This window comes from Acanthisitta chloris, unplaced genomic scaffold (genome assembly GCF_000695815.1).
Source record: "Acanthisitta chloris isolate BGI_N310 unplaced genomic scaffold, ASM69581v1 scaffold30468, whole genome shotgun sequence".
In the NCBI taxonomy this organism is placed as follows: Eukaryota; Metazoa; Chordata; class Aves; order Passeriformes; family Acanthisittidae; genus Acanthisitta; species Acanthisitta chloris.
This window is the reverse complement of record NW_008689150.1, coordinates 25,019-49,911: the sequence shown is the minus strand read 5'-3', so window position 1 is coordinate 49,911 and position 24,893 is coordinate 25,019. Positions and strand designations below refer to the sequence as shown.

Sequence of the window (24,893 nt, the reverse complement as noted above, 5' to 3'; positions counted from 1 at the left end):
TATTTTGCTACCCTGTGGCCCTTATCTCTACTGAGCAGCACCATCCTTTCACAGCTGTGCTATCAAGTTCTGTGACAATGTCTGCAGTGATTCATTAACCCATTGCGTGGGGTATAGGCCACTGCTCCATTGTCAAAGTAGAATCAACTCCCGTTTCTGTCAAGGAGCCTTTATCCCTCCATTTATTCTGTTATGCAACTGACAACCCCACTCTGGGCAGACAGCAGCCTCTGGGATCTTCAGCTTCTCTGTGGAAGGAGGCAGCTCCCACAAGAAAGGGCTCCTAGCATAGCCAGGACTATCCAGTGGCAGCACAGTCCAAGAACATAAGCCATGCTTCCATGGAAATGTGACAAGGAATCCTAAGTTTGGTGTTGGGAGTTCAGTATCTTTTGCCCTGGAAACTAAAATTAGGTGTGACCAGTAAAGGGAGTTATGGAATTTTATCTGGGACATTTTGGGAATATGGGCAAAGGTAATGGAATAGGCAGGTCCAGTGTATTTCATGCTGTAAAAAGAGAAAAGTGATTCTTCGCTTTTGCCATCCTTTGAGAGTCATCTTAGTTCTCACAGCAGTAGAAAGTCCCAATGCCAAAACAACTGTACTCTATAGAATGTGAGAAAGGGTCACATTAATTGTAATCCCATTAAGAAAAGTGTGCCATCCCCATCCCCAGAAGACAGAGGCAGCAGAGTACTATACTATTGTAAAGGCCAAATATCTGTATTTTAATAAGTTAGAAGAAATCCAGATATAGAAGCCATAGAGTCACTGAAATGTTAACACGTTAATATATTTTAAAGCAAATATAACACAGTGTACACATAAAAACCATTTAATACAAAGTGAAAACCATTAGATGCACCTACTAATGCAGATTTTTGGTTATTTTCAGCTCTTTCACTGAAACTTAGAAACAATGCTCTTCATTCCAGTTACACCAGGTCAAGTGGTGAAACTGATCTAAAGCAAGCGTATCACTGCCTCTTCATCCACCTGGGAAAGACAGCACCACTGCAACTGAGAGTCTCTCCAGAAGGGCATCCAAACGAACCAGGCTGTGCACATTTGCCCCACTCGCTAAGCTATACAAGAAACCAGATGTGAATTGATTGTTGCTTCTAAATAGTAAAGCTGAGTAAGTGCATCCTTGCTGTACAAAAAAAAATATTAAAGTGACAACATAGAAAACTGGCAAAAAATAACCATGTCTGCCTAAAATATACACATATGATACATAATTATGGCCGTGCTGGCCAGTACGTAAGCCTGTTCAAAAGCAAAGCTTTAATTGCACAGGTTAGAAAAAACAAAAAAATGCTTTTACAGAGCAAAGCACAAGCTTTGGTTTATGCTTAGACAGTGAACATTAAACCTTACATTTTTATTATAACTTCTATTAAGAAAAATGGCTCCTTTCACTGCTACATGCCATAGCTGTTTCTCTATGAATAAGCACTCCATTCCACACAATGAAATGAAGCTCAGTGTCTTATTCAAAGAACCCATTAGCTGCATCTAGATTGGGAATGTATTACATCTTTATTGAAAGCTAGTGAACTACAAAAAGTCTATTTCCTTCACAATTCCCCAGCCCTCCCCCCATTTTTAAAATGCTGCATATATAAAAATAACTCCAATATGGCACAAAAGTGGGATTCTCAAGGGAAGGCAATGGATAAAGGGGCAAAAGGAAGCCTCGACTGGCAACACCAACAAATTGTATACAGTCCAAGAGGAATTTGCACCCTATACAAAATGAGCTTCCCTATGTTCCAGTTCTTGGATCCTTTTTGGTCTCAGTCTCTGGTAAGTAGGCTTCAGATCTGTGGGGTGAACATCCTCTGAGCTAGTTTTTTGTTCATTTGTGTTTTGTTCAGGATCACCTGATGGAAGTGCAGAGCTCTTAGCCAGTTTCACAGCATTATCCTGGTGGAGCGCAGAGCTAGCACTGGTTGGTGCACAAGCTTTAGCAGAAGAACCATCTCCATTTTCTTTTGATTTGCTAGAGGGTGGTTTATAAAATGTCCCTGGGGGTGGCTGCAATGTTCTTGGTGCCCTGAAGGCAGTAAGAGGATTAACATCAGGACCATTCTCTTCTGTTGCTGTCCTTCCTGACCCGACAGAAACAGAATATGGCTTACTAGGAAGAATGGCATTAGCTGAATTGTTACCAATGCTGCATGATGATGATAAAGCACCTGCAGTTCCACTCTCGAGCGCTCGGCTCTCCTGGGGCACATTAGTCACGATCATTGCTGTCCTTGTTGTGATGTCATACTGCTTATACTGCTTGTCCCAAGTTTTTCGCAGCATCTGTGTGTCATAACAAGGCAGTCTGCAGCAGGTATTAACAGCAGGGAGTGCCTTCACCTCTGAAACTTCTTCAATGGTAGGGCTCCTGCCCAGCTTCTCTGGACTCGCTGCTCCTGCAATTCGAGAGTTTCTTTCATTGAGAACACACGGAGGAAGTATTCTGTCGACAGGCAGGCTCACGGGGCGAGAGCTTGGCTTCGTCCTTGGAGCCCGCAGGGGAACTTTGGTAATCTGACGGTTAGATTTTGCAGGAAGTATGTTTATTTTACAGCTGTCTTCACCTGGAGAAATGAATGGATCGTTGTCTTTCTCTGAAGTTGGACTCAAAGCATCACCTAGAAACACACAAATAGGTGTGATTGGATCTTTGAACCAAAGAGAAAGAGTAGTCAGCAAGACTTTACTAATGATCCCTTGACAGCTGGTATTTCAATGGGATAAAACTGTTTAGGGACAGCTTGTAGGCATACTAGGAGTACCCTACTCTAACCAAATGTTAGCATTTCAATAGCAGTACAACACATGCTACACAGATACAATCAAGGAACACACTTCAGGAGAAAAGAGGTAAAAAAAGACACTACACTTTTTTGGCTCGTGCTTTCCCAACCCTGAATATTTTCAGTTTTAGTATGTTTCAGAATGTTGCACTGTTAATGTACAGGACATGGCTGAACTGGTAACACCAGCTGAAAATCAGTATAGTTAAAAAGGATTACGTTACTCCTAAAGAAAGTAGATGAAATCACACCTATATTAAAATAAACCACTGTAGCAGCACAGGCAGACAAACAGGAAAAACTAAAGATTTAGAATTAGGTTACTAAACTTGGCTTTTTTTGAGCAGAAATATTGATAACCAAAATGCTCTTAGCTGATGATTCTGTCAGAGAATTACTCTTTCGAAAGCCTTCTGGCTTAGTTCCAGTGAATGGCAATGATACACATTCTGGGGGAAAACAATGGTCAAGACATATGAATTGCTGGGTATTAGTTTGCAGCATCACAGTGGATTTCAGAAATCCACAGTCACAGCATAATTATGGGTTTCCTTTGTTGTTTTGTTTTCTTTGGAGAAATCAAAACACTGTTGTATTTGCTTACCAATTACTGATTCCATAAACACAGGTTTCTTGAAAGCCTTTAGAAAGAGTTAATTCTCTGTTCTTACAAAAATAAAAGGCATATCAAGCAGTGATGAGCAAGTTTGATCACTTGCTTCTGTCTAAATTGAAGAACTGTATGCATTATAATCTAATGCATCCATGAGTCCATATTCACCCACCCCAAAACTTCACATCATACTAACCAGTTCCAGATGTATCTTCTTGTTCTTTTGTATTCTTGCTATTGTTTGACTCCAGAAAGAGTGCAGCTGTTTCTGAAGCTCTTTCACTCGGAGCTATTAGAATACCCTGTTAACAAAAGCCAGAGCAAAAGTAAGAACTCAAGAGAAAAGGCACTCCTTCAGAACAAACCCCACAAAAATTTATTAAAAATTGTGCGCTGGAATGCTGAAACATCTAACACACAAGTTAGGATGGCACATTGTGGCAGCACCAGAAGAATCACTCACTTCCTTTACAGCAGTGAACAGCTTCCTCTGCTGCTGTTGCTCCCTCTCATCTGCTGATAAAGCAACTCTGACCATAACAGCTGTTTCTTCAGACTGAGACGTGCTCAGAAGAGGTTTCAATGAAACATCAAATATCTTTTCATAGTATGTTATGAGCAGCTCCACTACCCGGGCCTGGTAAGGGTAGTCCACGAGTGATGACAAAGAAACTGTAGCATCAGTTTGACGTGGTCTGATCAGAGTTGGGCCAAATATTATGCCAAGGTTGCTGGCTGACATTTTATTTTCACCACACTGTTCTGTAACTCTGCATAAAGGGGTGGAAAGAGGAGAATAACAACAAAAAAAAAGAGAAAACGAACACCCAAGAGTTAGAGGGTTTTATTAGTTCAGAAATATTTTTGATATTAAAATATTGACATATCTAAAGAGGAAAAAGACAACAAAGAACTGAAAGTGGGTTTGGTAGGCAGGCAGAATTTTCAATGCAGACTACATTGAACAGTAGTTTGGACTTTCCACACAGGGTGTGTTTTTATGTCCTATTTGCAGCTATTTGGCATTTCTGGGGTGGGGAAAAGAATGCCTTTCATTCTAAGTAATAATACAGCTGTGGTCCAATATGACCCACTTTTATTGGCAGTCATAAGTTTGGTACATCAGCATACAATCCAGCATTAGGATGATGAGGAAGTGACATGTAACTGGAGAATGGTTATTAAGAGACACGATACAAGTTTCAATTGTCTGTTAATAGCCACCAAATTGCTGCTCGATCTGGGTCACATCTAGATTGCTGCAAGTGACACTAGTTCCTACTGACTGATCCCAATGTTAGCAGAGAATCAAGAATAATGGACATTAGTTCTACCCTGCTTTATGTCCCTTTTATATTCTTCTCTCTCTTGAGAATTCATTACATAGAAAAGAGAAACAGCAACGATGTCTTCTGTGTCACTTCTTCCGCTACAGTCATCGAAAGAGTACAAGAGATTCCTAGTGTGCAGCATGTAGCAGTTTATTTTTCAACATCAGTTTGCACTGAAAGTCTTTTCTCACCTGTGAAGGTGTCCAATAAGGTACTGAAGAGTGTTATAGTTTGGTACAGGTAGTTGTTTCAGAAGATCTTTAATTTTAATGATGATCCTGTTCAGTTCAATGCAGAGTGACTGCCTTTTCTTGGATTTAGGGCTAGCATCCAAGTCCCCATTAACATGCTGGCTTTCTTTTCCAAGTCCAATGAACTCATTGTAAAGCCGAAACAAAATCAAGGGCTCTGGAAGCTGAAGAAATAATATTTCAGAAACATACTCAAACCTGAATTTTAACTTGTTTCCTTCCTGTTTTACTTCAACTTTGCCTGGTCTAGCATCTTTTCTTAGATGATGACATTGTTTAATCCTTGTTCATTAGCTCAAACCCCAGTTTGTCAAACCTAATACCAGGAAACAAAGACACTCCTACACTTTTCTCCAGAAATCTTTTCCTAGCCCTTTCCTACAACAGATTCAGGATTGAGCATCTATCAATACTTTATAGAAATGAGATTCCAAGAAAAAAAAAAAGATTTCAAGAAAATGACTGCATGAGGGAGAGTGTTACACCACATATGCCCAAATACTGTGACAATAGAGCAGTTATTTTTCCTGTCTTTGATAGCATATTGATAGTATGTAATTAATTTTAATAATCAGTTTCAAATAGGGTCTAACTCAGGATTTTGCCTAAAAAGATCTTAACTGCATGTTTCTAGCACTGAATTTAAAATTAGCAGGTTTACCTAAAAACCACACCAACAGATCAGCTACAAAGGATGTAGTAAGACCAGAAGAAAACCTTTTATTTAACTAGAAGCCCTATTCAAAATACAGCACAGTGCCTCAGACTGATACTCCAGTACCATATATGTAATATGCTACCTTTCTACTAGAATGTGTAGGCAGGGCACACTCCTTGGAATTTTGCAAAATCACTTAACAGTGATGACCATAGGATTGAAATGTTCATCTCTGATAGCCAGTGTAAGGAACAGGACAGGGGTATGCAGCTAAGGATTATTCCTCTCAGGATTAAAAGTTTGTGTGACTCAGTAATTTTACTCAGCAACATCACAACTTCATTTCTTCAGACCCATATTAAAGCAGTTTTGGAAAATTCAGTCATGAAGCTTCAAAGTTCCATTTTGAAATAAAAAGACGGATATTCCCTCCATAATAAACATGTCATGACCATTATGAGTGTCTCAAATTTTGCCAGTGGATATTTACAGCAATATACTGGCATCTGTCTGTTTGAGGAGGTAAGAACACAGGAATCTTGTAAACTTCACATAAGACAGGCAAATTCAGAAAGGTTTTGAAAATTAAAACTTCACTACGAGCAGACAAACAAAAGCTTGTTCTGTGTATGGTAGTAAATTCAAAGAGCCATAATACCCATGTGGAAAACACATTGTAATACCAGCAGCTTCCCCTGCCCTTGTGCCCTTGTCACAGGCTTCATGAGGAAATAAGGAAGCCTACTGCAAATATACAAGGCACTCAATCTCCTGCTGTAGGACTGCTGAAAAGGATTTCCCTTTTCCTATTACACTAAAGAAATATACTACAGTACTTCGGTTTTCCATCTGACCTCTCAATTCCATACCTGGCGGAGATACAGCTTGAGAACGTTGCTGATATCATGGGCATAGAGCTCCGAGAGCTCGACCAAATCCTTCCCATTTTCAAAAGCTTGACAAAGCTTTTCAACTCTTGATTTGGCTCCATTCACACGATAGATACCCTGAAATTAGAAGACAAGTGCAACGCTATTTCAGTTCGAAAGGGAAGTGTAGAACACACATGATGTTGACAGTACAGCATTAACATCAAGAGAATTTTTCTTTGTTTTTTACTGTTGTTCATGCTGAAGTTTCATAGACCAATGTGAGCATACCTTGACATTCAGTGCTCTGCTTTCAATTTCTGATGTACACTTTTTGATGATGAAAGGAATGCCATCAGGAACATTTTTAGCAGCTTGGGCAAATTCCACCCCAAACAAGTGAAGCCTTCCATGAAGTTTTTTGTGCCCACATTGAATAGCCAACGTCTCTAAACATTTTTTATGGCATGCAAGTGAACACTACAGGGGAGGGAAAAAAAGCACATGGTTTAATACAATATGACACTGTAAGAAATATCTCTGCTGTTTGTCATCCTGAATGTGAGCAAAAGGCAAGATGTACTACTATGTTACACCTTTGCTTTGAGTTCATGGTGATTATACAAGCCACAAACTCTTGTAGTTTTTATACAGAAAAATAATTCAAGTTTCCAAAACTCCCAACTCTACATAAATGCCAAGCAGCAATTTAAACTAATTTTCAACTTACCTCCTCACATTCGGCTCCGTGAAACACCACTAAGCTGTCGCATTCTCTGCATTTAGATGGAGCTCTCAGTTTCCTAAGTTTGTGTGTTTGTGCTGCTTTGGACATATTAGCATTTCTAAAAGGTCCTGGAGAATTTGCAGTTTCAGATGTCAGATCGCTTAAACCTGAAGAGAATTTCTGTTATAGTCAAATCTAATATCTACTATTGGCACAGTAATTATTCTGATTCTTTAAAACTGTGTGCAGAACACAGTTCTGTAAGTAATAGCAACTTGATTACCGAAGTAATCAAAAACATTTCAATCACAAGGAAGCAAGATTAGAATACAATTTACATAACACACATTAAGTATCTAAGATTCTTTAAAGAAGTGGAATCAAACAATAATTTTGGCATTTTAAAGTATTCCAGTTTTCTCCTGTATTAATGGCATGTGAAAATATTAAGACATTTAAATCCAGCTGCCCTGCAGTTCAGGAAACAACTCATTGTTCCATTTTAGGTATTTCAAAATCTTGTACTAGAGGATGAAAGGTGACATTACGCTTTGGCCTGCAGCATTTCTGAAATACTTCAACAAGAGAAGCAGGGAAGAATTAACACACTCACAGCAGAGCCCATATAAAATAAAGACAACCACTGATTCTCAGTCTCCTACAACAACATCAAAATACTTTGTAGAGGATCCTAAAACAGAAGAGCAATTGGTCCTTTTTGTGTTAATTTTTTATTCCAGCAATTTACTTAAAATGCTATCAACAACTCTGAACCAAAATCCTTTGTCTTAACAGATAAAATAAGCACATACAGTTAATTGACCAGAAAGCTTCTTAAAAGCTCAAGCATTGATTAAACAATATCACTGCAATTGAAAGTTTACATTCATTACTACACTGACATGCTTTAAATCTGAATCTAAATTAATATTAACCACAGGCTCATTCCTGGAAGGCAAAGTATACAATTAGGAAAGAAGGGCTAACTGAAGAATTTCCTGAAGGCTTTACTGAGCAAGTGCCACAAATATTTCTAAATTAGTTTGTAAGTGCTGTAGACATCCCATAGGAACTATTTCTGATAATCCAGTTATTCAGGTTTCAATGCCTGTGGCAACATTGCCTTTATACAGTCAAAATTCAATTGAAAATTAGAAATGGTCTGGTCAAATCTGAGACAGACATTACCAAACTTGCTTATCTCAGCTGGAAAGGGTAAAATCTCAGTTATTGCCCTAAACATTTTGATCCACTTTTTTCCAATTTGCTAATTACCAACTCTATGTATCTGTGCATTTCACTTCAAAGTTCAGAAGTGATCTTACATACCTCCATGCCATGCAGCTAACCTTAAATGAAAATGTCTGGAGGGAATGGTTAGTGGATCATTTGTTTTTATCTCAAGAGGGCGAGGACACTAGAAGTGTTCAATGCCTGCCCATATAGTTAACCTAAATGTATGGAGACAATTCTGCACCACATTAAAATGACCTGAACATCATTCTTCAGCTCTCAACCTCAAGTGGATGCACACTGCACTGAAGAGCAATGCTGCTGGTAATCACAGCCTTGTTAAAGTATTTGTCTTAAGCACGTCAAAAAGAAAAGCCACAGTCTACAACAAAAAGCATTTTCTGGAGACTTCAGGTATGGAAACAATATTACCACAGTCTGAAGGAGATGGTGGCTCTCTTTCATCAAGATCATCCGCAGATGACATAGTACCAGTGGAAGGTGTTCGAGGAAGTCGTCTTTTAAAGTCCCCTAGCAGATGAGAAAAATTTCCAGAAATACATTAAGTATCAGTTCCACCCAACTGTTTGTTTTCATTATGTGCTCTGTTCAATACATGCTTATCTAACAACAGTGTCTTCATTAATGTAAAAGAGTCCACAGAAAAGACTGCAGACTAGTAGAGCGTTGAGTGTAGCTGTACCTGGGCTAGCAGATGGAGAATCCATGGATCGCGACTCACTGCTCCCCCCAGCACTTTCAGAATCACTGCACATTCCTCCACTCTGGTTGCCAACTGACCATGATCTGAACGGTGGTGGCCCTCGCACTGCTTTTGAAAAGAAAATCCACCAATTCCAAATGTCAACGACAAAAACCCACTTTTTAAAAAATGTATTTAAAGACTATGATTATATTGAAAACTGGAAAATATTGCAAGTTACATGAACATGCAATATAGTGAAAACACCCACAGCATATATTCCTGTAAAAGCTTCAGGATCTGAGAAAATTAATTTCAGAAATTCAACATTTTCTGCTTTCACAACATCACATTTACAAACCCTATGGATTTTCAGTTGCTAAAGCTAATCAAAATAGTTCAGTCCCCTCAGCTTGACAGTACCAGCTGTTTGAACTGTATCTCCCCTTTCTTGTCAAAGAATCTAGGTGTGCATACAGGCAGTTTTCCATTTGTCCTTACTATGCTCAAGTACATAACGTTATATATCGGCTTCAAACTTTAGAATGCATTTTTAACCCTTCATTGCTACATTTCTGAATGAGACATCAAGCACTTATTTTGGGGTTTCTTTAAAATTTAGAGACTGAGGTCCAGATGGAATATAGAAGAACTACCTTGGATATCTGTGCTGCTGGAAGATCTCTTCTCTCCAACCTTTTGTGAACGATGATAAACTGGGCTTCCCACATCATCTAATGTCTGAGCAGGAAAATCTCCTGAACACTGAGATAAGTTACCATGTGATGTATGGATGCTGTTCGTTGATTGCTTATTAAAAACCCTTCAGGAAGAAAGTAATTTAAAGAATGAATACGACAATTGAATGAAAAGCAATTTATGTTTTTAATCCCTGAGCACTAAAAATGCTTCATTTAATTCCTGTTTGTGAACATACATATTTGATATGCAATTATTAAAGCCCAAATGTAAAAATAAAAAAGGGTGGGAATTTATTTTTGATTAAATATATACAATTTCCCACTGTTTTCTCTCCACCCCATAAATCAGCTTTTCCACATCTCTGCATGGTATTATGAACATGATCTTGCAGACTTTGAAAAAAACCAGCCAATCTGTTCACCTGAAGATCAGAATAACTCAGAGGCCATTGCATCCTGTGCTTATGCTTTCCTCCAAAATATTCTCTGCCTGGACATTGGGACCATCCACCTACAAACACACAGGCACTAACATGCTGTGCTTTTGAAAAAGCACAGAAAATACATTGAAGCTGCCAAAGAGTCAACCCATTGTGAAAATTTGCTCTCAAGATAAGGACAGAAAACTGTTAGCAGTAATTAACCTAAAATGCTAGAGCACCCTGGGGACAAAACGGCCTGCTGGGCAAATTGAGCAGTCGGGAAGCTGTTCCTTAATCAGTTCTACCCTATCAAGCTTAAGGAAGCAGAGACTGAAAACATTAAAATTTGCATTTGTTCCAGTTACTGTCCCTTAAATAATGCAGACCTAATCAATAAAATGATCACTTCAAGTACATGAAAAATCACAAGGCCGTGACAAAGAACAAAAGGTGGGGAGAGGGAAGGAGAGAGATCACACTCCTACAAATCTTAAGCAGTAAATAGCTGGGAGAGCACACAAAGAGTTGGAAATTTCATGCTCATCAGTTTCTCAGGGAGCTACATAGTTAAATCCCCCTAAGTCAAAGTTTATGAGTATAGCCTAAATCAGTCTTAAAAGGCAGGAAATTTACAGAGAAGAACTAAGAATCTCAGCTTTAACTTTGAATTTCCTGGCTTTTGTTGGTAGAAGTCTGACTCAAGCATTTGGTTTTTTGTATTTAGTTTCCTTTAGAAAAACTATGACGACACTTTCCTGTAGAACTGTGAAACACACAGATTGGAATGGATATTCGGGTACTTTAGTGCTGAGATGACTACTTTACAACAAATTAAAGGTGGAAAAGCATTTGGCATGCTGACATGAGGAGTTCTCTTTTTGTCTTGAAGTCTTTACATCCACATGAGCTGGATCTTTCATAGATTAATAGTAAAAACTCCCATTTCATACAGGTTGGAAACAAAATAATTAGGTTAAAACATGTCCCTAATAAGTGGACTCTGAGCTTTTTTAAGTCACATAGCATGAGACAGAAATCGAGCAACACTTCCTGCCAAAAAGTTGCCAAATGTAAACAATATGAGAAGCTGTAGCAGCAAGGCCTGCAGAAGAGAAAAACTACCTCCTCAGACTTTCTGATTATCAAATACTACTGCCACCCAACCACTACTGAGTCCAAAACTAATATTTCTCACATTAAACAGTATCTACATTAAGGTAGTAACAAGTCAAGTATTGCACAACAATTGCCAATGTTTTAGCAAGTCTTATTGCATGAAATGACATTCTGCTTTGGAATTTCAAGGCAGGTTTTAATGTCAACATTATATATAATCTATACAAGATGAGACAAAGACAGAATGGTAAAGCATGGAAAAACACCAGGATTCCTTTAACTCCTCAAAAAATGATGTTTTATTGTTATACACATGTGCCTCGTGTTACACATGCTAAACCAAACAAATGCCACCTGTACTTTGGGACTTACCCATCAACCTGGGAACCGTGGGTTTCAAAAGAGCCTGATTCAATAGGAACACCATCCTTTGGCAAACTTTTCACGAACTCTGAATACTGTTGACCAGGGTCATAGAGTTTGGCACTCTCACAGAGGGACTGGCAGTTAACTGGAAGAGATACGACCTGAGTGTGCTGCAGCTGGAACAGGTTAACTGTTGCCTGTTGGGAGAAAAAAATTTGCATTATTTGTAGATAATTTACTAGATGTTTTTACTTGCACTTTGTTCAACACAAATTAGATTAAACAATAAGACTAGAAAAATTGTAGAAAATAGTTACTTTGCACAAGATTCCTGAAAGTCAACTGCAAAAACTTAATCTGTAATATAGATGTATTTCTGTTCTCTCTGGGTTATTGAATCTTCCAGGTAGCAAAGACAATTCTAGTGGCTTTCCACTTTGGGTTCATCAAGATAAACAGTAAGGGTTTTGCTACCAGAAAGGCACTTTTCATGCTCTGGAGGTAATTTTAATCACTACTACAATGATGACGTAGATGGAATTCCAAGCCAAGATGAGCTCCATATCATCTTGAGACATGAAGTGGGCAAAACTGTGTCCCAACTGACAGATTCACTGAACACTTTCCTTGTTAAATTACCTAACACTTTGAAACTACTTTATTACAAGGCAGAGACCAGGGCAGGGGACACTGCATGGCTGCTTCTTCAGCTTTGGGGTTGCAAAGTAATTGGCAATTTATATACACTTGAACCAAAAAGTCTGTCTGAGCTTTCTACTGGTCTCATGGGTTGGTTTTGGGGTTGATTGGAGAGGGTGTATGTGTTTGATTTTTTTATTGTCTCTTCCTGCCCCAGTATTAAATTGTCTTTGTCTCATCTAAAAAAAAAAACAAAACTATCATCCATTGGCATAATGCATTCCTAAAGCTTTTTTAAGCAATTGTGTATGTAATACACAGTTTGCCCATAATTTCCTTATTTGCACAGAAACTAGTACATTCAATAAATTGCAATGGATCTTGCAGTAGCTGAGACAGTCACCAAAACCGGCAGGCTCCATGCTGAAGCATGTTAATGTCCATTCTGTGCTTGATCCAAACATCTCTGTTAATGCACTAATGGAAGTAATGGGAGCTGTACTCTTAAGCAAGAGAGCAACACTACTGCCATCAATGTTTTCAGAGAGATTTTACAAGGATTGTGTAGTCAGGGTCCTTACAAGGCAACAGCTCATAAAACACCCAGAAAAGTTCAAGACATGTGTAACATGGCCTGCCTTTTTATTAAACTCCAATCAGAAAGAGAACATTACAAATAGATTAAAAGTTTTTCTTCTTTTTCTAGTGGATTGACCTATGTCCTTTGACAGCTTTTTGTTTTAAGCAGCTAACACTATAGAAGGACTTGTAGTTTTAACAACATTTATGTATCTGTGCCCAATGCAATATAAAAAGCATCCTTACAGCTTTCAGAGTAAGATCACACTGGTAAATAAGCTCCCGAAGCTGTGTTAAAACATCACTTTTAAAGCTTTCCATATCATTTCTTTTTTCTTCAACCTCCGCCATGCTTGCTTTATAGTGTTCATTGGCCTCTTCAGCCTAGAGAAAACACAAGTACAAAGGGTTGATAGACTACAGAACTTGACACCAGAAGCAAGAAAAAACACCCATATGAGATGCTTGTAATTGGAGATTCCCATTTAATATAAAAGCCTGAAAGAGCATAGCATGATTAAAATAAAAATTATGAACAGCACACTTATTCAAATACTCGCATTGGGAAAGCATGAATAAACCCAGTATAGGCTTAACTTTCAAAGCAAGGGAACAAAAACTCTTTACTTTTTGAAGAGCTTCCTCTTCTAGCCTTCGTTTTTTCTCCAGCTGCTTGCTGAAATCTTTTACAAAGCTTCCACTCGAGCTAAGATGTTCCTCCTCAGCACGAGCAGTGCAGGATTTCGCCTTTTCGTACTCATCTTGACGCTGTGTATATAGCAACTTTGCTTTTCTTAGAGCAGCTTCCAGCTCTTGCTGCAGAATGCAACATAGGAAAAAGAATGAACAAGATTAATTTTTCTGTTATTTAATGCCATGTTTAAAGACCCTGTTACACACAGGTCTGTATGATGCAAAGTACAGAGTCATGGACAGATAACCTCTTACAAATACCAGACTCATGAAACTGACAGTTACATGCTCCTTTCAATATGCCCTATAGATTTCATGTGTGAGTCTGAGTGCCTAACAGCCTAGTTCGAAAGTTGCATCCTTCTGAAGAATTTTAGACTGAACAATTAGATATGAAGGAATTACCAACCATTTTTTTCTGTTCTCGCTGCCAAAGATCCTTGATATCTTTCCTTTGTCTATCCAACTCATTTTTCCTTCCGAGAAGTGGCTAGATAAGAAACATTAATAGAGAACATTAAAGGCTTACAGGCTACGAGTTACCTCTTTTGAATATTCTGCATTGTCACAAAACTCTAAAATGTGTAAACAATATTTTGGTCTTTTTCTTTAAACTTACCTGCACAAATTTATTCGACTGGAGAGCAGCAGCTGTTTGTTGCCAAAGTTGATTGTTCTCAATATCATTTTGAAAAGCATTAATGAATATTGATTGGAATGGCATATAATCCTAAAATTACACAAAACACATTAATGGTCTAGATAAGGTAGAGGTATGCTGACATTCTACATGTCTGTATAACTGAACTAGACTTTCAATCAAATTTACTAAGGTATTTACATGTGTGTGGAAGTCAGGTATGAATGGAGGTAACTAATTTCTCATCTGTGTTTCATTTTACTGGAAAAAATTCCGGAGTCTACAAGCCCAAATCACAAAACATAGAAGACAGAAAAAAGCATATTGTGAAAACTATTCAGCATCTTTAACAAAAATGATTTTATTATATCCAACATTCCATAACAAATGGAAATACATAAAATACAGCTGATCTTTTAACCAGCAATGTACAGTATAAATCAATTCTATATCAACTTAAAAATCCACTCAACATCCCCAGAGTTTCCCTTGTGGGCAAGGCATCCAATACAGATTTCAGACTTAAAAAAAGCCCCTAAGACGTACTCACCTGTTGTCCAACAACAGCTTTAGCAGTTTCAGCCATTTTTGCTAAGTTTTTAGCACACTCCACTTCTGTTAAAAAGATTTCACAGTTACTGTTTACACTAACAGTTGTAGCACATGCTAAATGCTTTTTACATTCTTCCCATAACTAACAGGTTATAGAGGGAACCACCTTCACTTTGTTACAGGCCTTTAATTATAGGAAATGCACGATAGTTCTGTCCACTTCAGCGGAACAGCTACTAATTTAGAAATCACATTATTGACAGTCTGCAGCACAGAGGCCTGACAACGGATTTAATTTCATCATGACAAAGCTGATTAAATGCCAGAAAGAGCCACTCACCCAAACTAAGCTTTTTTTCTACCCATGCGACTACATCCTTGGTATATTTTGACCATGCTTTAGCATAGCACAGAGCTGATTCAATTCCACTGTCGTTTCTTAGGAGCATGCTATCAACCTCCTCTGCTCGAAGATGTCCTGCAAATAAAGCATTGAACACAAAGAGGTGATTTTTAGACATGACCACACACTGAGAGCAAAGCCAGTATTAGCCAACTGTGAATGCTTAAGCAGCTCTGATCTTGAGTTGGTCTTTAATGCTAGTTGACTCTAAACAGGACTGACAGAGGTTTTAGAACAAATTAAAGGGTCACAGTATTTTATCTGGAGTAGTCATATGGTCAGCATAACTTTCTTAAAGAAAGTGACCTAAAAAAACACCAATCATATATGACGACATAAGTGCTTCAGGCCTTGATTCTTTTTTGGGAGGAAAAAAGCAACCTGAGTTGATTACCTACAAAAGAATAAAACATTTGCAATAGCAGCTTGTTTTGGTTTTTTTTTACAGTGAAGTTTTAATGGCAGCACAGATTTAAAAATAGCGACCAAGCAACTGCCTTGCAACATTTTTAGACAAAAAAACCCTCAGATATAAAATGATCTTTATCAATGTTAAATGAATTACCTACCTTGAATATCATCCCTTTCATGCACTGAACCCCCAGACTCCACAGAAAGATTCTCAAAAGACTGGTGTACAAGAAACAAAACATTAAGTTAGCAAAGAAAAGCTCTCACTGGAACTGACAGGCTAACAGAATAAATGGCATTATCTGCCCCTTTCTTTTTTTTGCAGATAAAGCAAACTGCACTAACTCCCTCTCGTCTAATGCATAACACCTTCTAAGCTCCCATAGCTGCTGAATGAGACATAATAAACAGCAAGGAATTATTATATACCTTTAAATTGACAATCTTGAAAGGCTATGATGAAAGAGTTAAACATCAACCAGATTTGTTAAACAATTACATGAGCTCCAGCTTTTCTTAGATCCCTGCCTATTTTTAAAAACTATTTCATACAGACCTAATGCCCTATACATGTAACGGACTTCATTCTACATGCCATTAGAACCCTGTATTTCTTCCTCAAGGAAATAAAGTTACAACTTTTCCTAAATTACCTGCAGGTGTGCACTGTAGGCACAACTGTCTGGTAACACTTGCTAATGAAGCCCTGACAATCGGTGCGACCTGACAGAATTTAATCCAATAATAAAAAGAATTTAGCACACTATGTCATCCCTATCTTTGTCCTCATTCTGCATTTTGCTCCTCCTTTATTTTGAGAGTTGAACTATTTGTGGGACTGTGCTGTAAACCTGACTGCTCAACAAATCTGGAGTGCCCTTAAGCTTTACAACAGCAGCTTGTTTCCATGTAGACTTTGGTGCTGCTTTGGTTTCAGACATTAGCTAAAATGGAGTACAGTACTGATGATGCAAGTAGTTTTGGTTCGTTGGGTTATTTAACATAAATGAAAATTGATCATGAATCCCTCAAGAATCACTGTTCACTTAACAGCAAAAGCAGCTTTTTCATAGACCAAAACATGCAAAGTATTAATCATCAGTGATATTGAACAGACTCAAACTACAGTCTAAAGAGCTGCTCCATTCCTAAGGAAGTGGAACACTAGTACAGTTGCTGTCTAATAGAAGAGTTTCAACAAAATGGAAGGGCTTTTCCAGAACAGGTGGGAAATCTATCCCAAGCTGTCTATCAAGCAAACTGTTAGGAAAAAACCAAAACCTTAATTTAGAGATGGATCAGAAAAAGTTTGAACATTTCAAAACTTAGTTCAGATTTTGGTATAAAGTATTACTGTCTTCAAGTAGATTTTAAAGTGGCATACAGTTGTTAGGGAAGAAAAACAATAGTAATAATAAACCCCCCATACTTTATATTAACTTGAGGCACTTTTTAAGTTCCGGTCCTAAAAATTATTTCCCATAAGACCTAAATCACTGCAGCCCTGGAAACTGTTCACTGCTTTCCAGTTAATCAGGCACACAGTTAGGGCAGCTAATCAAAGGTCACTCATTCATCCATTTTGCCCCACTGCAAATATGTAATGCCACATAAAAGCTAACATGAACAACTACTTTTACTATGTTCTACAACTTATTATCAGAACTTGATCCGTACAGTGTGTCCCCTTGAGCAACCAATGACTCATCCCGGCAGGCTGAGCAAAAACTAACAGCCTGCTTTCTACATAGACTTCACTTCCAACTTCAACCAGTCTCTTCTGCCTTTTTTATCCCATTGCCCAAGACTCGCACCCTGACAGAGGCAAATCTCTTCACACATTTGAAAATTTTATCCTTCTCCTTTATTACACTCTCAGATCTGCATAGCATCAAACAGCATTCAAATAGCTTGTTGAGTAATGAAAGGTCAGACATGTCTGTCTCGTCCAGTGTGTTCTAAAGCTCTTCTGTTTTTAATTAAAAAATATCTTTGCTTCCACCTTGTGCTTCTAGTTGCACTACAAGGACTAAAATGAGAACAATTACATTTGCTAAGAGGGGGTATACGTATCATTTAACTTAAGCTTCCAAGTGGAATGCCTGAAGTAAACAATGGAGACTCCCCTGCAGTCAAGAGAAGCAAGATCAGCACCACCCACCCTGCCCCCCCTCCTTGGAGCAATCCTCAGCAGCTTAGTTAGGGAGGTCCCTAACCAAACAAGCAATTAAAATCTCTCCTAAATTACCCTCAAAGAATTAGCATGTTAAATTCTACCAAAATGTTATGCTCTGTGTAAAATATGGCTAGCTGCTATTACCAACCACTGAACATACTCATATATGGGAAAAGTTAATATAGCTCTGAAATATTTTGCATTTAACTCTTCCTAACACTCGACTCCTAGCTGCCCTCCAAATTGCTCTCTGAATTGCAAATCAAAGTGAAATGATCCATCTGTTAGATGTGCATATATTTCCCTAAATGAAAATGCATTTAAGATAGATTGCTAAGAAATTGAACCATATTATCCTACCTGCTCCAAAATTTATAATTGTTCACCTCCACATTAGGAAAGCAAGAGACACTACGAAAAAAGGGCTTTTAAATATCAACTGGTGACTTTTGAAGAATCTAGAATAGAATTCCTTCTTCATTTCACTATATTCTAATTTCCCCTTGGCCTTCCCCCATGGTCAGAAGAGTAACCTTTTAGGCAATCATTCACTTCACAATACAATATGTAAGACCATCTTGTTCCACAGGCACATATTTTTGCAATTCAAAACCATTTCAAGATTAAACTGTTGGCAAATTCAGCACCTTCCTTCTGCTGGTGAAGCAGTTAGATGAACTAGTACTTGTTCAAATAATCTCATTTAACTTACATGAGATGCTGGCTTCTATGGTATGTTATTTCATACTTTTCATCAGCAACCTGATTCTAAGTTTGCTGGAACCAGTTTTCTGAGTAGGTTACTTTTCATCCACATTGTTTATAAAGATGAGTTTTATAGCAGCTACAGAAGTAGAACTTGTGTGATAATCCATCTTTCTCCCATGTGCGTTATCAAACATAGTAAAAAATAAAAAATGCTACTTCTCAGTTGTAGTTGTATAGCATTGCTATCATCAAGCTTGTGTGAAGGAATGCTAAGCCTTAGGTATGTTTCAAAAAAGCCTTGGCAAAAACCCCTACAATTCAAGATTTTAACCCTGCTACAACCTGGCTCATCATACACACCAATCATCAACTGCATTTTCCTTGCATTTTTTACTTGAAAGTCTGCTTCCAGACACACACACACAAAAAAGATCAGTACAGACTTTGTTTCTGAGTATTTTTCAATCACACCTTCAAAGTGTGTAGAGGGGAGTTTAAAATGCTAAGTTTTCTTTAACTATCTCTAAGTTGACAGTTCTCTTAGTGAATTGTTGCTGAAAAAGTTATAGCACCAACTGGGCTCTGGAAGTAGAAAAGGTTATTTTGTAATTTTAAAAGCCAAAAAGAGGCAATGAAACCTTTAGCTTCTATGTTTAACAGGTATATTCTAACTACTCCAGCATGCAAATCATTCAGGTATCATTTTCAGTATTTACTTTCACTTAACCAATTTAAAGGTCTCAAATACAATTACAGCAGATTATTTACATATCTGAGCACTAGCCTTGTTGAACTGCCATTTAGAACTGAGAATACATTCGAGTATCTGAAACCTTGAATAAATTTTTTTCACGGGTTTAATTTTTTAACACTCAGACGATTCCCATGTGTCCCAGCCCCACGATGCACAGAGTTTCAGTGAAAATAGAAGTCTCCTTTAAAAGATACCATTCCACACTCCAAGAGAACGTGTTTAGCCTACCCGACTCCTCCGAGATACAGGAAGTCCCAATGACGAGCCATTGTCTACATCTCCCATAAGGAAGTCTGAAACACTGCCAGAAAAACAAAGAACTGGGTTACTTCATTACTTTACCTCACCAAGCAATTTTGTATCACTGGGGGAAAAGAATAAATCAGTTTCTAACATCCTTTAAAAGTTCTGCAAACCACTTTTAGAAGCAGTCTTATATTCCCTGCCATTCCTACACCATCATACATTTCCCTGCTAAGGAAAAAAATCCAAACTGACAAACACTCAAAGCAGTAAAATTCTTGTAGATGTGGTTAACTTAAAGTAATTTATCTGCTAACATTTGTCCAAAAGAAAACCAAAGTTTTGGTGGTGCTTGTCTAGTCTTATTTTGATTCAGCTCCATTGAGCTCTTCAAAAAATCCTTCTGGATTCCAACTTACACGTTTCCAAAGGTGAATGCCAATGTTTCAATGGAAGAAGATATTTCACTGAAAAGCTCTCTCTTGTTCTCTTCGTTAACTTCTTTGAAGTTCACCGCTTAGGAAGAAAACCATGAAAACCAAAGGGTGAGAGGTGAGGTCAATCAAGCAAGTTACTAGGCCTAAAGACAAATTTTATACACAAAGTCTCCTACAGAACGTGCAACTTTATACCTTCTGAATAACTGAAAAAACCACAGTTTTAACGAAGATTCCTGATAAAGTAAACACCAAAGGAAAGAAATTAACACAATCCAGATGCTTCCCAAAATGAAATCAGATTACTCTTTCACTTCCTGTATCTTCCCACTTAAGCAGCAGCTTTGTGTGGGAACATGTTGGTAATGAGACAGGAAGAGAAAAACAGTCATTTACCAACAAAAGTCAAATCACACAGCAGCAGTACCACAAAGCAGCTCACAAATGCAGTCAGATATTTGAAAAACCATTTCTTTTCTGAGTAGGAATTTTAGAATTCAGAACAGTAGCAGCAGTTTATGGTGACCCTCCAGCTGCATGCAACCCAGAACACAGCATTTTGTACAGGCCTGTGTACAGGCACACAGAAAGTGAGAAAAAGGTAGTGTCCATTGCAACACCCTTGAAATATTTAGCTCCACAGTCTGGCACAAGTCCCTCAGTTTTGCCTGTTAAAAGAGGGGAGGAAACTCAGCATAAACTGATGGTCCAAAATAGGAAGAGGAGCATTGCTGGACAGACTAGATGGTTTAAACTGGTGATCCAGTATTTAGCCACTCAACACTAAGCCTTTAACACGCTTCCATGACAAACTGGAATAATGAGACAACAAGAATGATTCATCCAGAGCTTCTATTAACAACTGCTAAACAAGGAGGAGGAGGGAAAAAGGAGAAGACAAAAAGCACAACCGTTTTTGTCTGTTTCCAACTTAACTCCTTAATCATTAGTGACAAAGATTTTTTTGTAGTAAAGTCACATACAGTCTTTAAATCAAAGCTGTGCCTTTAGGATGCAAGTTCTTCCCAGTATTACATTGTGAGAAGTGACAATTTCACGTTAGTATTTATTTTGTTAAAGTTTATTTTTCTTAAGCAATGCATTAATTCTCGAGATGCGTAAGTCACACATGCTCATTTCTGTTTCAGATACTGCAATGACACACAGATATTCACCTCACTCATCACTTTTTGCAAAACCTGTAACAAGGTTAACTTATGTATCTTTCTTACATTTCTGAGTAGAAATAGGGAAATAATAGACTACAACGACTTCTAGAAGTAGCAAAAAATTAAATCATGTTAAAATGCTGCCCATTTTATACACATTTTCTTAGCAAATTAAAGTAACAGGCTTTAATCTTTAAAAGTATTCAAACTTCCTGCCAGGTGCCTAAACACTAATGGGTAACAAACAAAGAAAGTACAGTAATCTGCTCCCCCATTAGACTTCCTTTGTGAAAGGAAAAGTTTTTAACCAGTAAAGTAATACAGTTAAATCTACTCCATTTTACACAGCATGCCAACAAGCCTGATCACCATTTTAATAAAAACTATTTCTATACAAAGCTATTACTCAAAATATATATTCTTCTCATAGACTATCTGTACAATTACTTGCAGATATGGAATAATGTGTTGCAATAAGCCTACAGCAAAAAACAATCACCACATATTACAAAAATATTACCAGGCTCTGTTGCCACAGTTCACAGCTCAATTACAGCTTCTCCTGCCTCTTCATTCTGCCACACTTTGTAATTAGGTTTAAAAAAAAATGCCTCTGGCACCTTTTGTTTGAAATGAAGACTCAATAAGCTCCACAGATAATATTTCTTTTTAAAAAACCAACTTTGTAAGTAGCGGTGGGTTTTTAATTTTTTTTAAATCAGGTTAGCTGAAAACCTCAACTTTCCAGAAATAATACTACTTATAAATCTAAACTTTGCATTCCACATCATTAAGCAACAACAGTTACTACGAGACCTATTGATTACCAGCCACTAACGACTGGAAAAATCATTTGAGTGCTGGCATGAAACACAAACTGTTTCAAAATTAAAAGCAACTAACAAAAATTGTCTACACATTCAAAGCACTTACCACTGAAACATTAGTATATCCATTAGCTGCAGTGTCTTCAGAGAAAGAGCACTTCTTTCACTTTGTTAGTAAGACATTAATCTAGAGAGCCTTCCCCCAAAGAAATGCTCTATTTCACTCTGCCTTCCTGTACCAGGAAGAGTTTTGTTAAGCTTTACACTTTATATGCCAGAAAGATCCTTTCTTTTCAGAATCCATCACAAAAGGAATAACCAAATCTCAAATTTTGCAGAATTACCACTTCTCTCCCAAAAAGTTAGTCCAATTTCTTAGTAACACAGTAGAATACAAACTGCTTTCTTCTAGCTTTACCACCAAAGGAATGCTGATGTACTTAACATCAACTTTAAACCACGCACTCTCTTTCCCCAGGACATCCTGACTGCACACAATAGCCACTGACAACAATGAACCATAGTAATCTTGCCATGTCTGGAAATGACAGCTATCTATCTATAGCTCTACAGATTTCAAAGCAAATACACAACTTGACAACTCTTTTAAGTAAGACATCAGATGACGCATAATGAACTTCAAAAGAATCATATGACAGTGATACATTAAAAATCCAAATCCAGTACCTGAAATGCAACCCTAGCTTACAGTGGATCTGTACTTCCAAAGCTGTCTTCAAATTGAGGTGGGTTTGGCAACCTCATCAAAATGCTGCAAGACTCTGTGAAGTTTCAGCTCTTGGGTCGTGCCATCAGAACTTTTCTGAATCAAGCACAGACCAGGCTGGGGAACCAGAAACAGCTATGAAAGTTTTGGAAGTGAGAATCCCAGAAGCTGAAGCGCCGCCTGAGGATATTTGAGCAATGCTTCTCAAGCTATAATGAAGACACTGTCTGCTGTCAAGACCAAAGTACACCCAGGGACAGATGTGGACAGTTCACAGCGACCACAGCACAGCTCACAAGCACAGCCCATGGGACACAGCCATGCTGGAGCCTGCAGAGGTTTACTTGCTTCCTCAATCCCCCTCCCCAGACATGTGGGAGACTGGCAGTATCAAAGATACTTTGCCTGCTGGCTGCAGAGCCTGGAGAAGTCAAAATGACACCAAGCATGCAGAATTTGCTCTTTGCAGGTCAATTTTCTCACACCAAATAGACACATATATAGTAACATCAACATCTATTTCTTTTAGACAAGAATACATGTCCAATCCATACTTTACTAGCTGACTTCCAAGCACTAAGCAACTGGCTGACTTCTTGGAACTAAATACCTTTGCAAGCAATTTTCTCTTTAAACTCTCAATGATGCCCTCAAGAAACTTTCAGAACTATTACAAAAATATAACCACCATATCCAAGCAAACAAAAAACCTCAACCAAGACCAAAAAAATCACTCCCTCTCCCCCCCAAAAACTTGTAATATTTCTTATTACCTCTCTTTTTAAAAAACATGTAAATAAACTGGGGGGAGGAACCCAAGGAAAGAGCGGTACTATGCCGACTGGAAAGTGGCAGAAGAATATTCTTGGAATGTCACAACTTAAGAGGATCAGCAGGCTGTCCAGGCCCCACTCTTCTACTTTTACTTCTTAGTGCCATATAATTTCACCAGCCTGTACTTACCACCAGGTTTGGCAGCCTCCTCAACTTGAGCTGGATGCCAACAAGACAACTTTGAGGAACTGTTTCCTACATCCTCCATGATCATTTTTGCTCTGAATTTACATCCCAGATACACCAACAAAGTTGAAATTACTTCATCTTGCTAGAAGTATTTCATTTTGATGCAGAACTACTAAAAAATGAAACAAACCCATACCTAAAATAGGAAATTTCTACAGGATAAGTGCAATTTTCAGCTTTACCAGGAACCTGTGTTCATTCTAGTAATTCAGTTAAGTCCAAAGGTATAATTTAGAGCCAAAGAGCAGTACAAATTTGAATTCAGCATAGGATCAGGAGACATGTGCACTCTGGATCCATCAACTGCTTAAAAGGTACCAAGTGGGAAAACAATAACTATGACTATGATGCTGTGCCAGACTGGGAAGTGACTGCCAGAAATCGAAGTCTAAAGAGGTTCCAAGCAAGATGCTTCAGTAAGTCTCAGTTCTTCCAGATCAAGTGAGGTGTCATTTAGAAGACACTCTTCACAGAGCACTCAAGTAAGCATGTGTAAGTATTAGAGTCCAAAGCGGTCCAGTGAACCATGTCATGTCCAAGACAGACAAATCAAATGCATCGTGTCCCGCCCCCACCATTTTTCTTCAACCTCAGTCCAAAATGGTAATTTTCTGACATTATCAGGTCTGCCAAGCATCCTTCTCTGTAGCAAGATTCAGATAACATTTTATAGCTAGTTTTTCCTCCATTTCGCCTTTAAAACAGAAAAAAAAAACCCCAAACCAAAAGCATTACACATCCAAAGCAGAACTACAAGCACATTCATATCATTCTCATTGAAGGTCCTGAGAAATGGCTGAGAGGCTTGAAAAAGTGACACAAGCACTGGAATTCCTGCTAGCATTCAAAACATTCCCACTTGCAGTAAAGAGGCTGTCTATCTGCACTGGCCATTACGTTTAAAGCACAGCGTAACTTGTTACGGTTACGAGAGCACTTCACAAGAGTTGCAGAGGTTCCAAAGTTACTGCAACTGATTTCATGAAGAGCAAAAGGCATTCACTTGTTAAAATAGTCATTTGCCCCTATATGAAGTCCCAAAGACAAACTAATTAGAAACCCTGGCATTATGCAAAGGCTCAAAAACCAGGGGGTGGAATCACAT

General features: G+C 38.1%; 1 protein-coding gene across 1 annotated transcript in view; it reads right to left on the bottom strand.

The window, feature by feature from the left end:
- Positions 1-1,750: 1,750 nt before the first annotated feature.
- ARHGAP29 (Rho GTPase activating protein 29) overlaps positions 1,751-24,893 on the bottom strand; it is a 46,100-nt gene continuing 22,957 nt past the window's right edge. The window contains exons 3-22 of the mRNA XM_009081322.1: positions 20,025-20,121; positions 19,591-19,663; positions 15,883-15,943; positions 15,251-15,376; positions 14,909-14,973; positions 14,338-14,448; positions 14,124-14,208; positions 13,653-13,837; positions 13,272-13,409; positions 11,814-12,004; positions 9,859-10,025; positions 9,203-9,328; positions 8,932-9,030; positions 7,270-7,433; positions 6,831-7,019; positions 6,540-6,677; positions 4,953-5,176; positions 3,894-4,200; positions 3,627-3,732; positions 1,751-2,652 (exon numbers count right to left, since the gene is read on the bottom strand). Coding sequence (XP_009079570.1) covers positions 1,751-2,652; positions 3,627-3,732; positions 3,894-4,200; positions 4,953-5,176; positions 6,540-6,677; positions 6,831-7,019; positions 7,270-7,433; positions 8,932-9,030; positions 9,203-9,328; positions 9,859-10,025; positions 11,814-12,004; positions 13,272-13,409; positions 13,653-13,837; positions 14,124-14,208; positions 14,338-14,448; positions 14,909-14,973; positions 15,251-15,376; positions 15,883-15,943; positions 19,591-19,663; positions 20,025-20,121 — 3,554 coding nt within the window. The remainder of the gene's footprint in view (positions 2,653-3,626; positions 3,733-3,893; positions 4,201-4,952; positions 5,177-6,539; positions 6,678-6,830; positions 7,020-7,269; positions 7,434-8,931; positions 9,031-9,202; positions 9,329-9,858; positions 10,026-11,813; positions 12,005-13,271; positions 13,410-13,652; positions 13,838-14,123; positions 14,209-14,337; positions 14,449-14,908; positions 14,974-15,250; positions 15,377-15,882; positions 15,944-19,590; positions 19,664-20,024; positions 20,122-24,893) is intronic.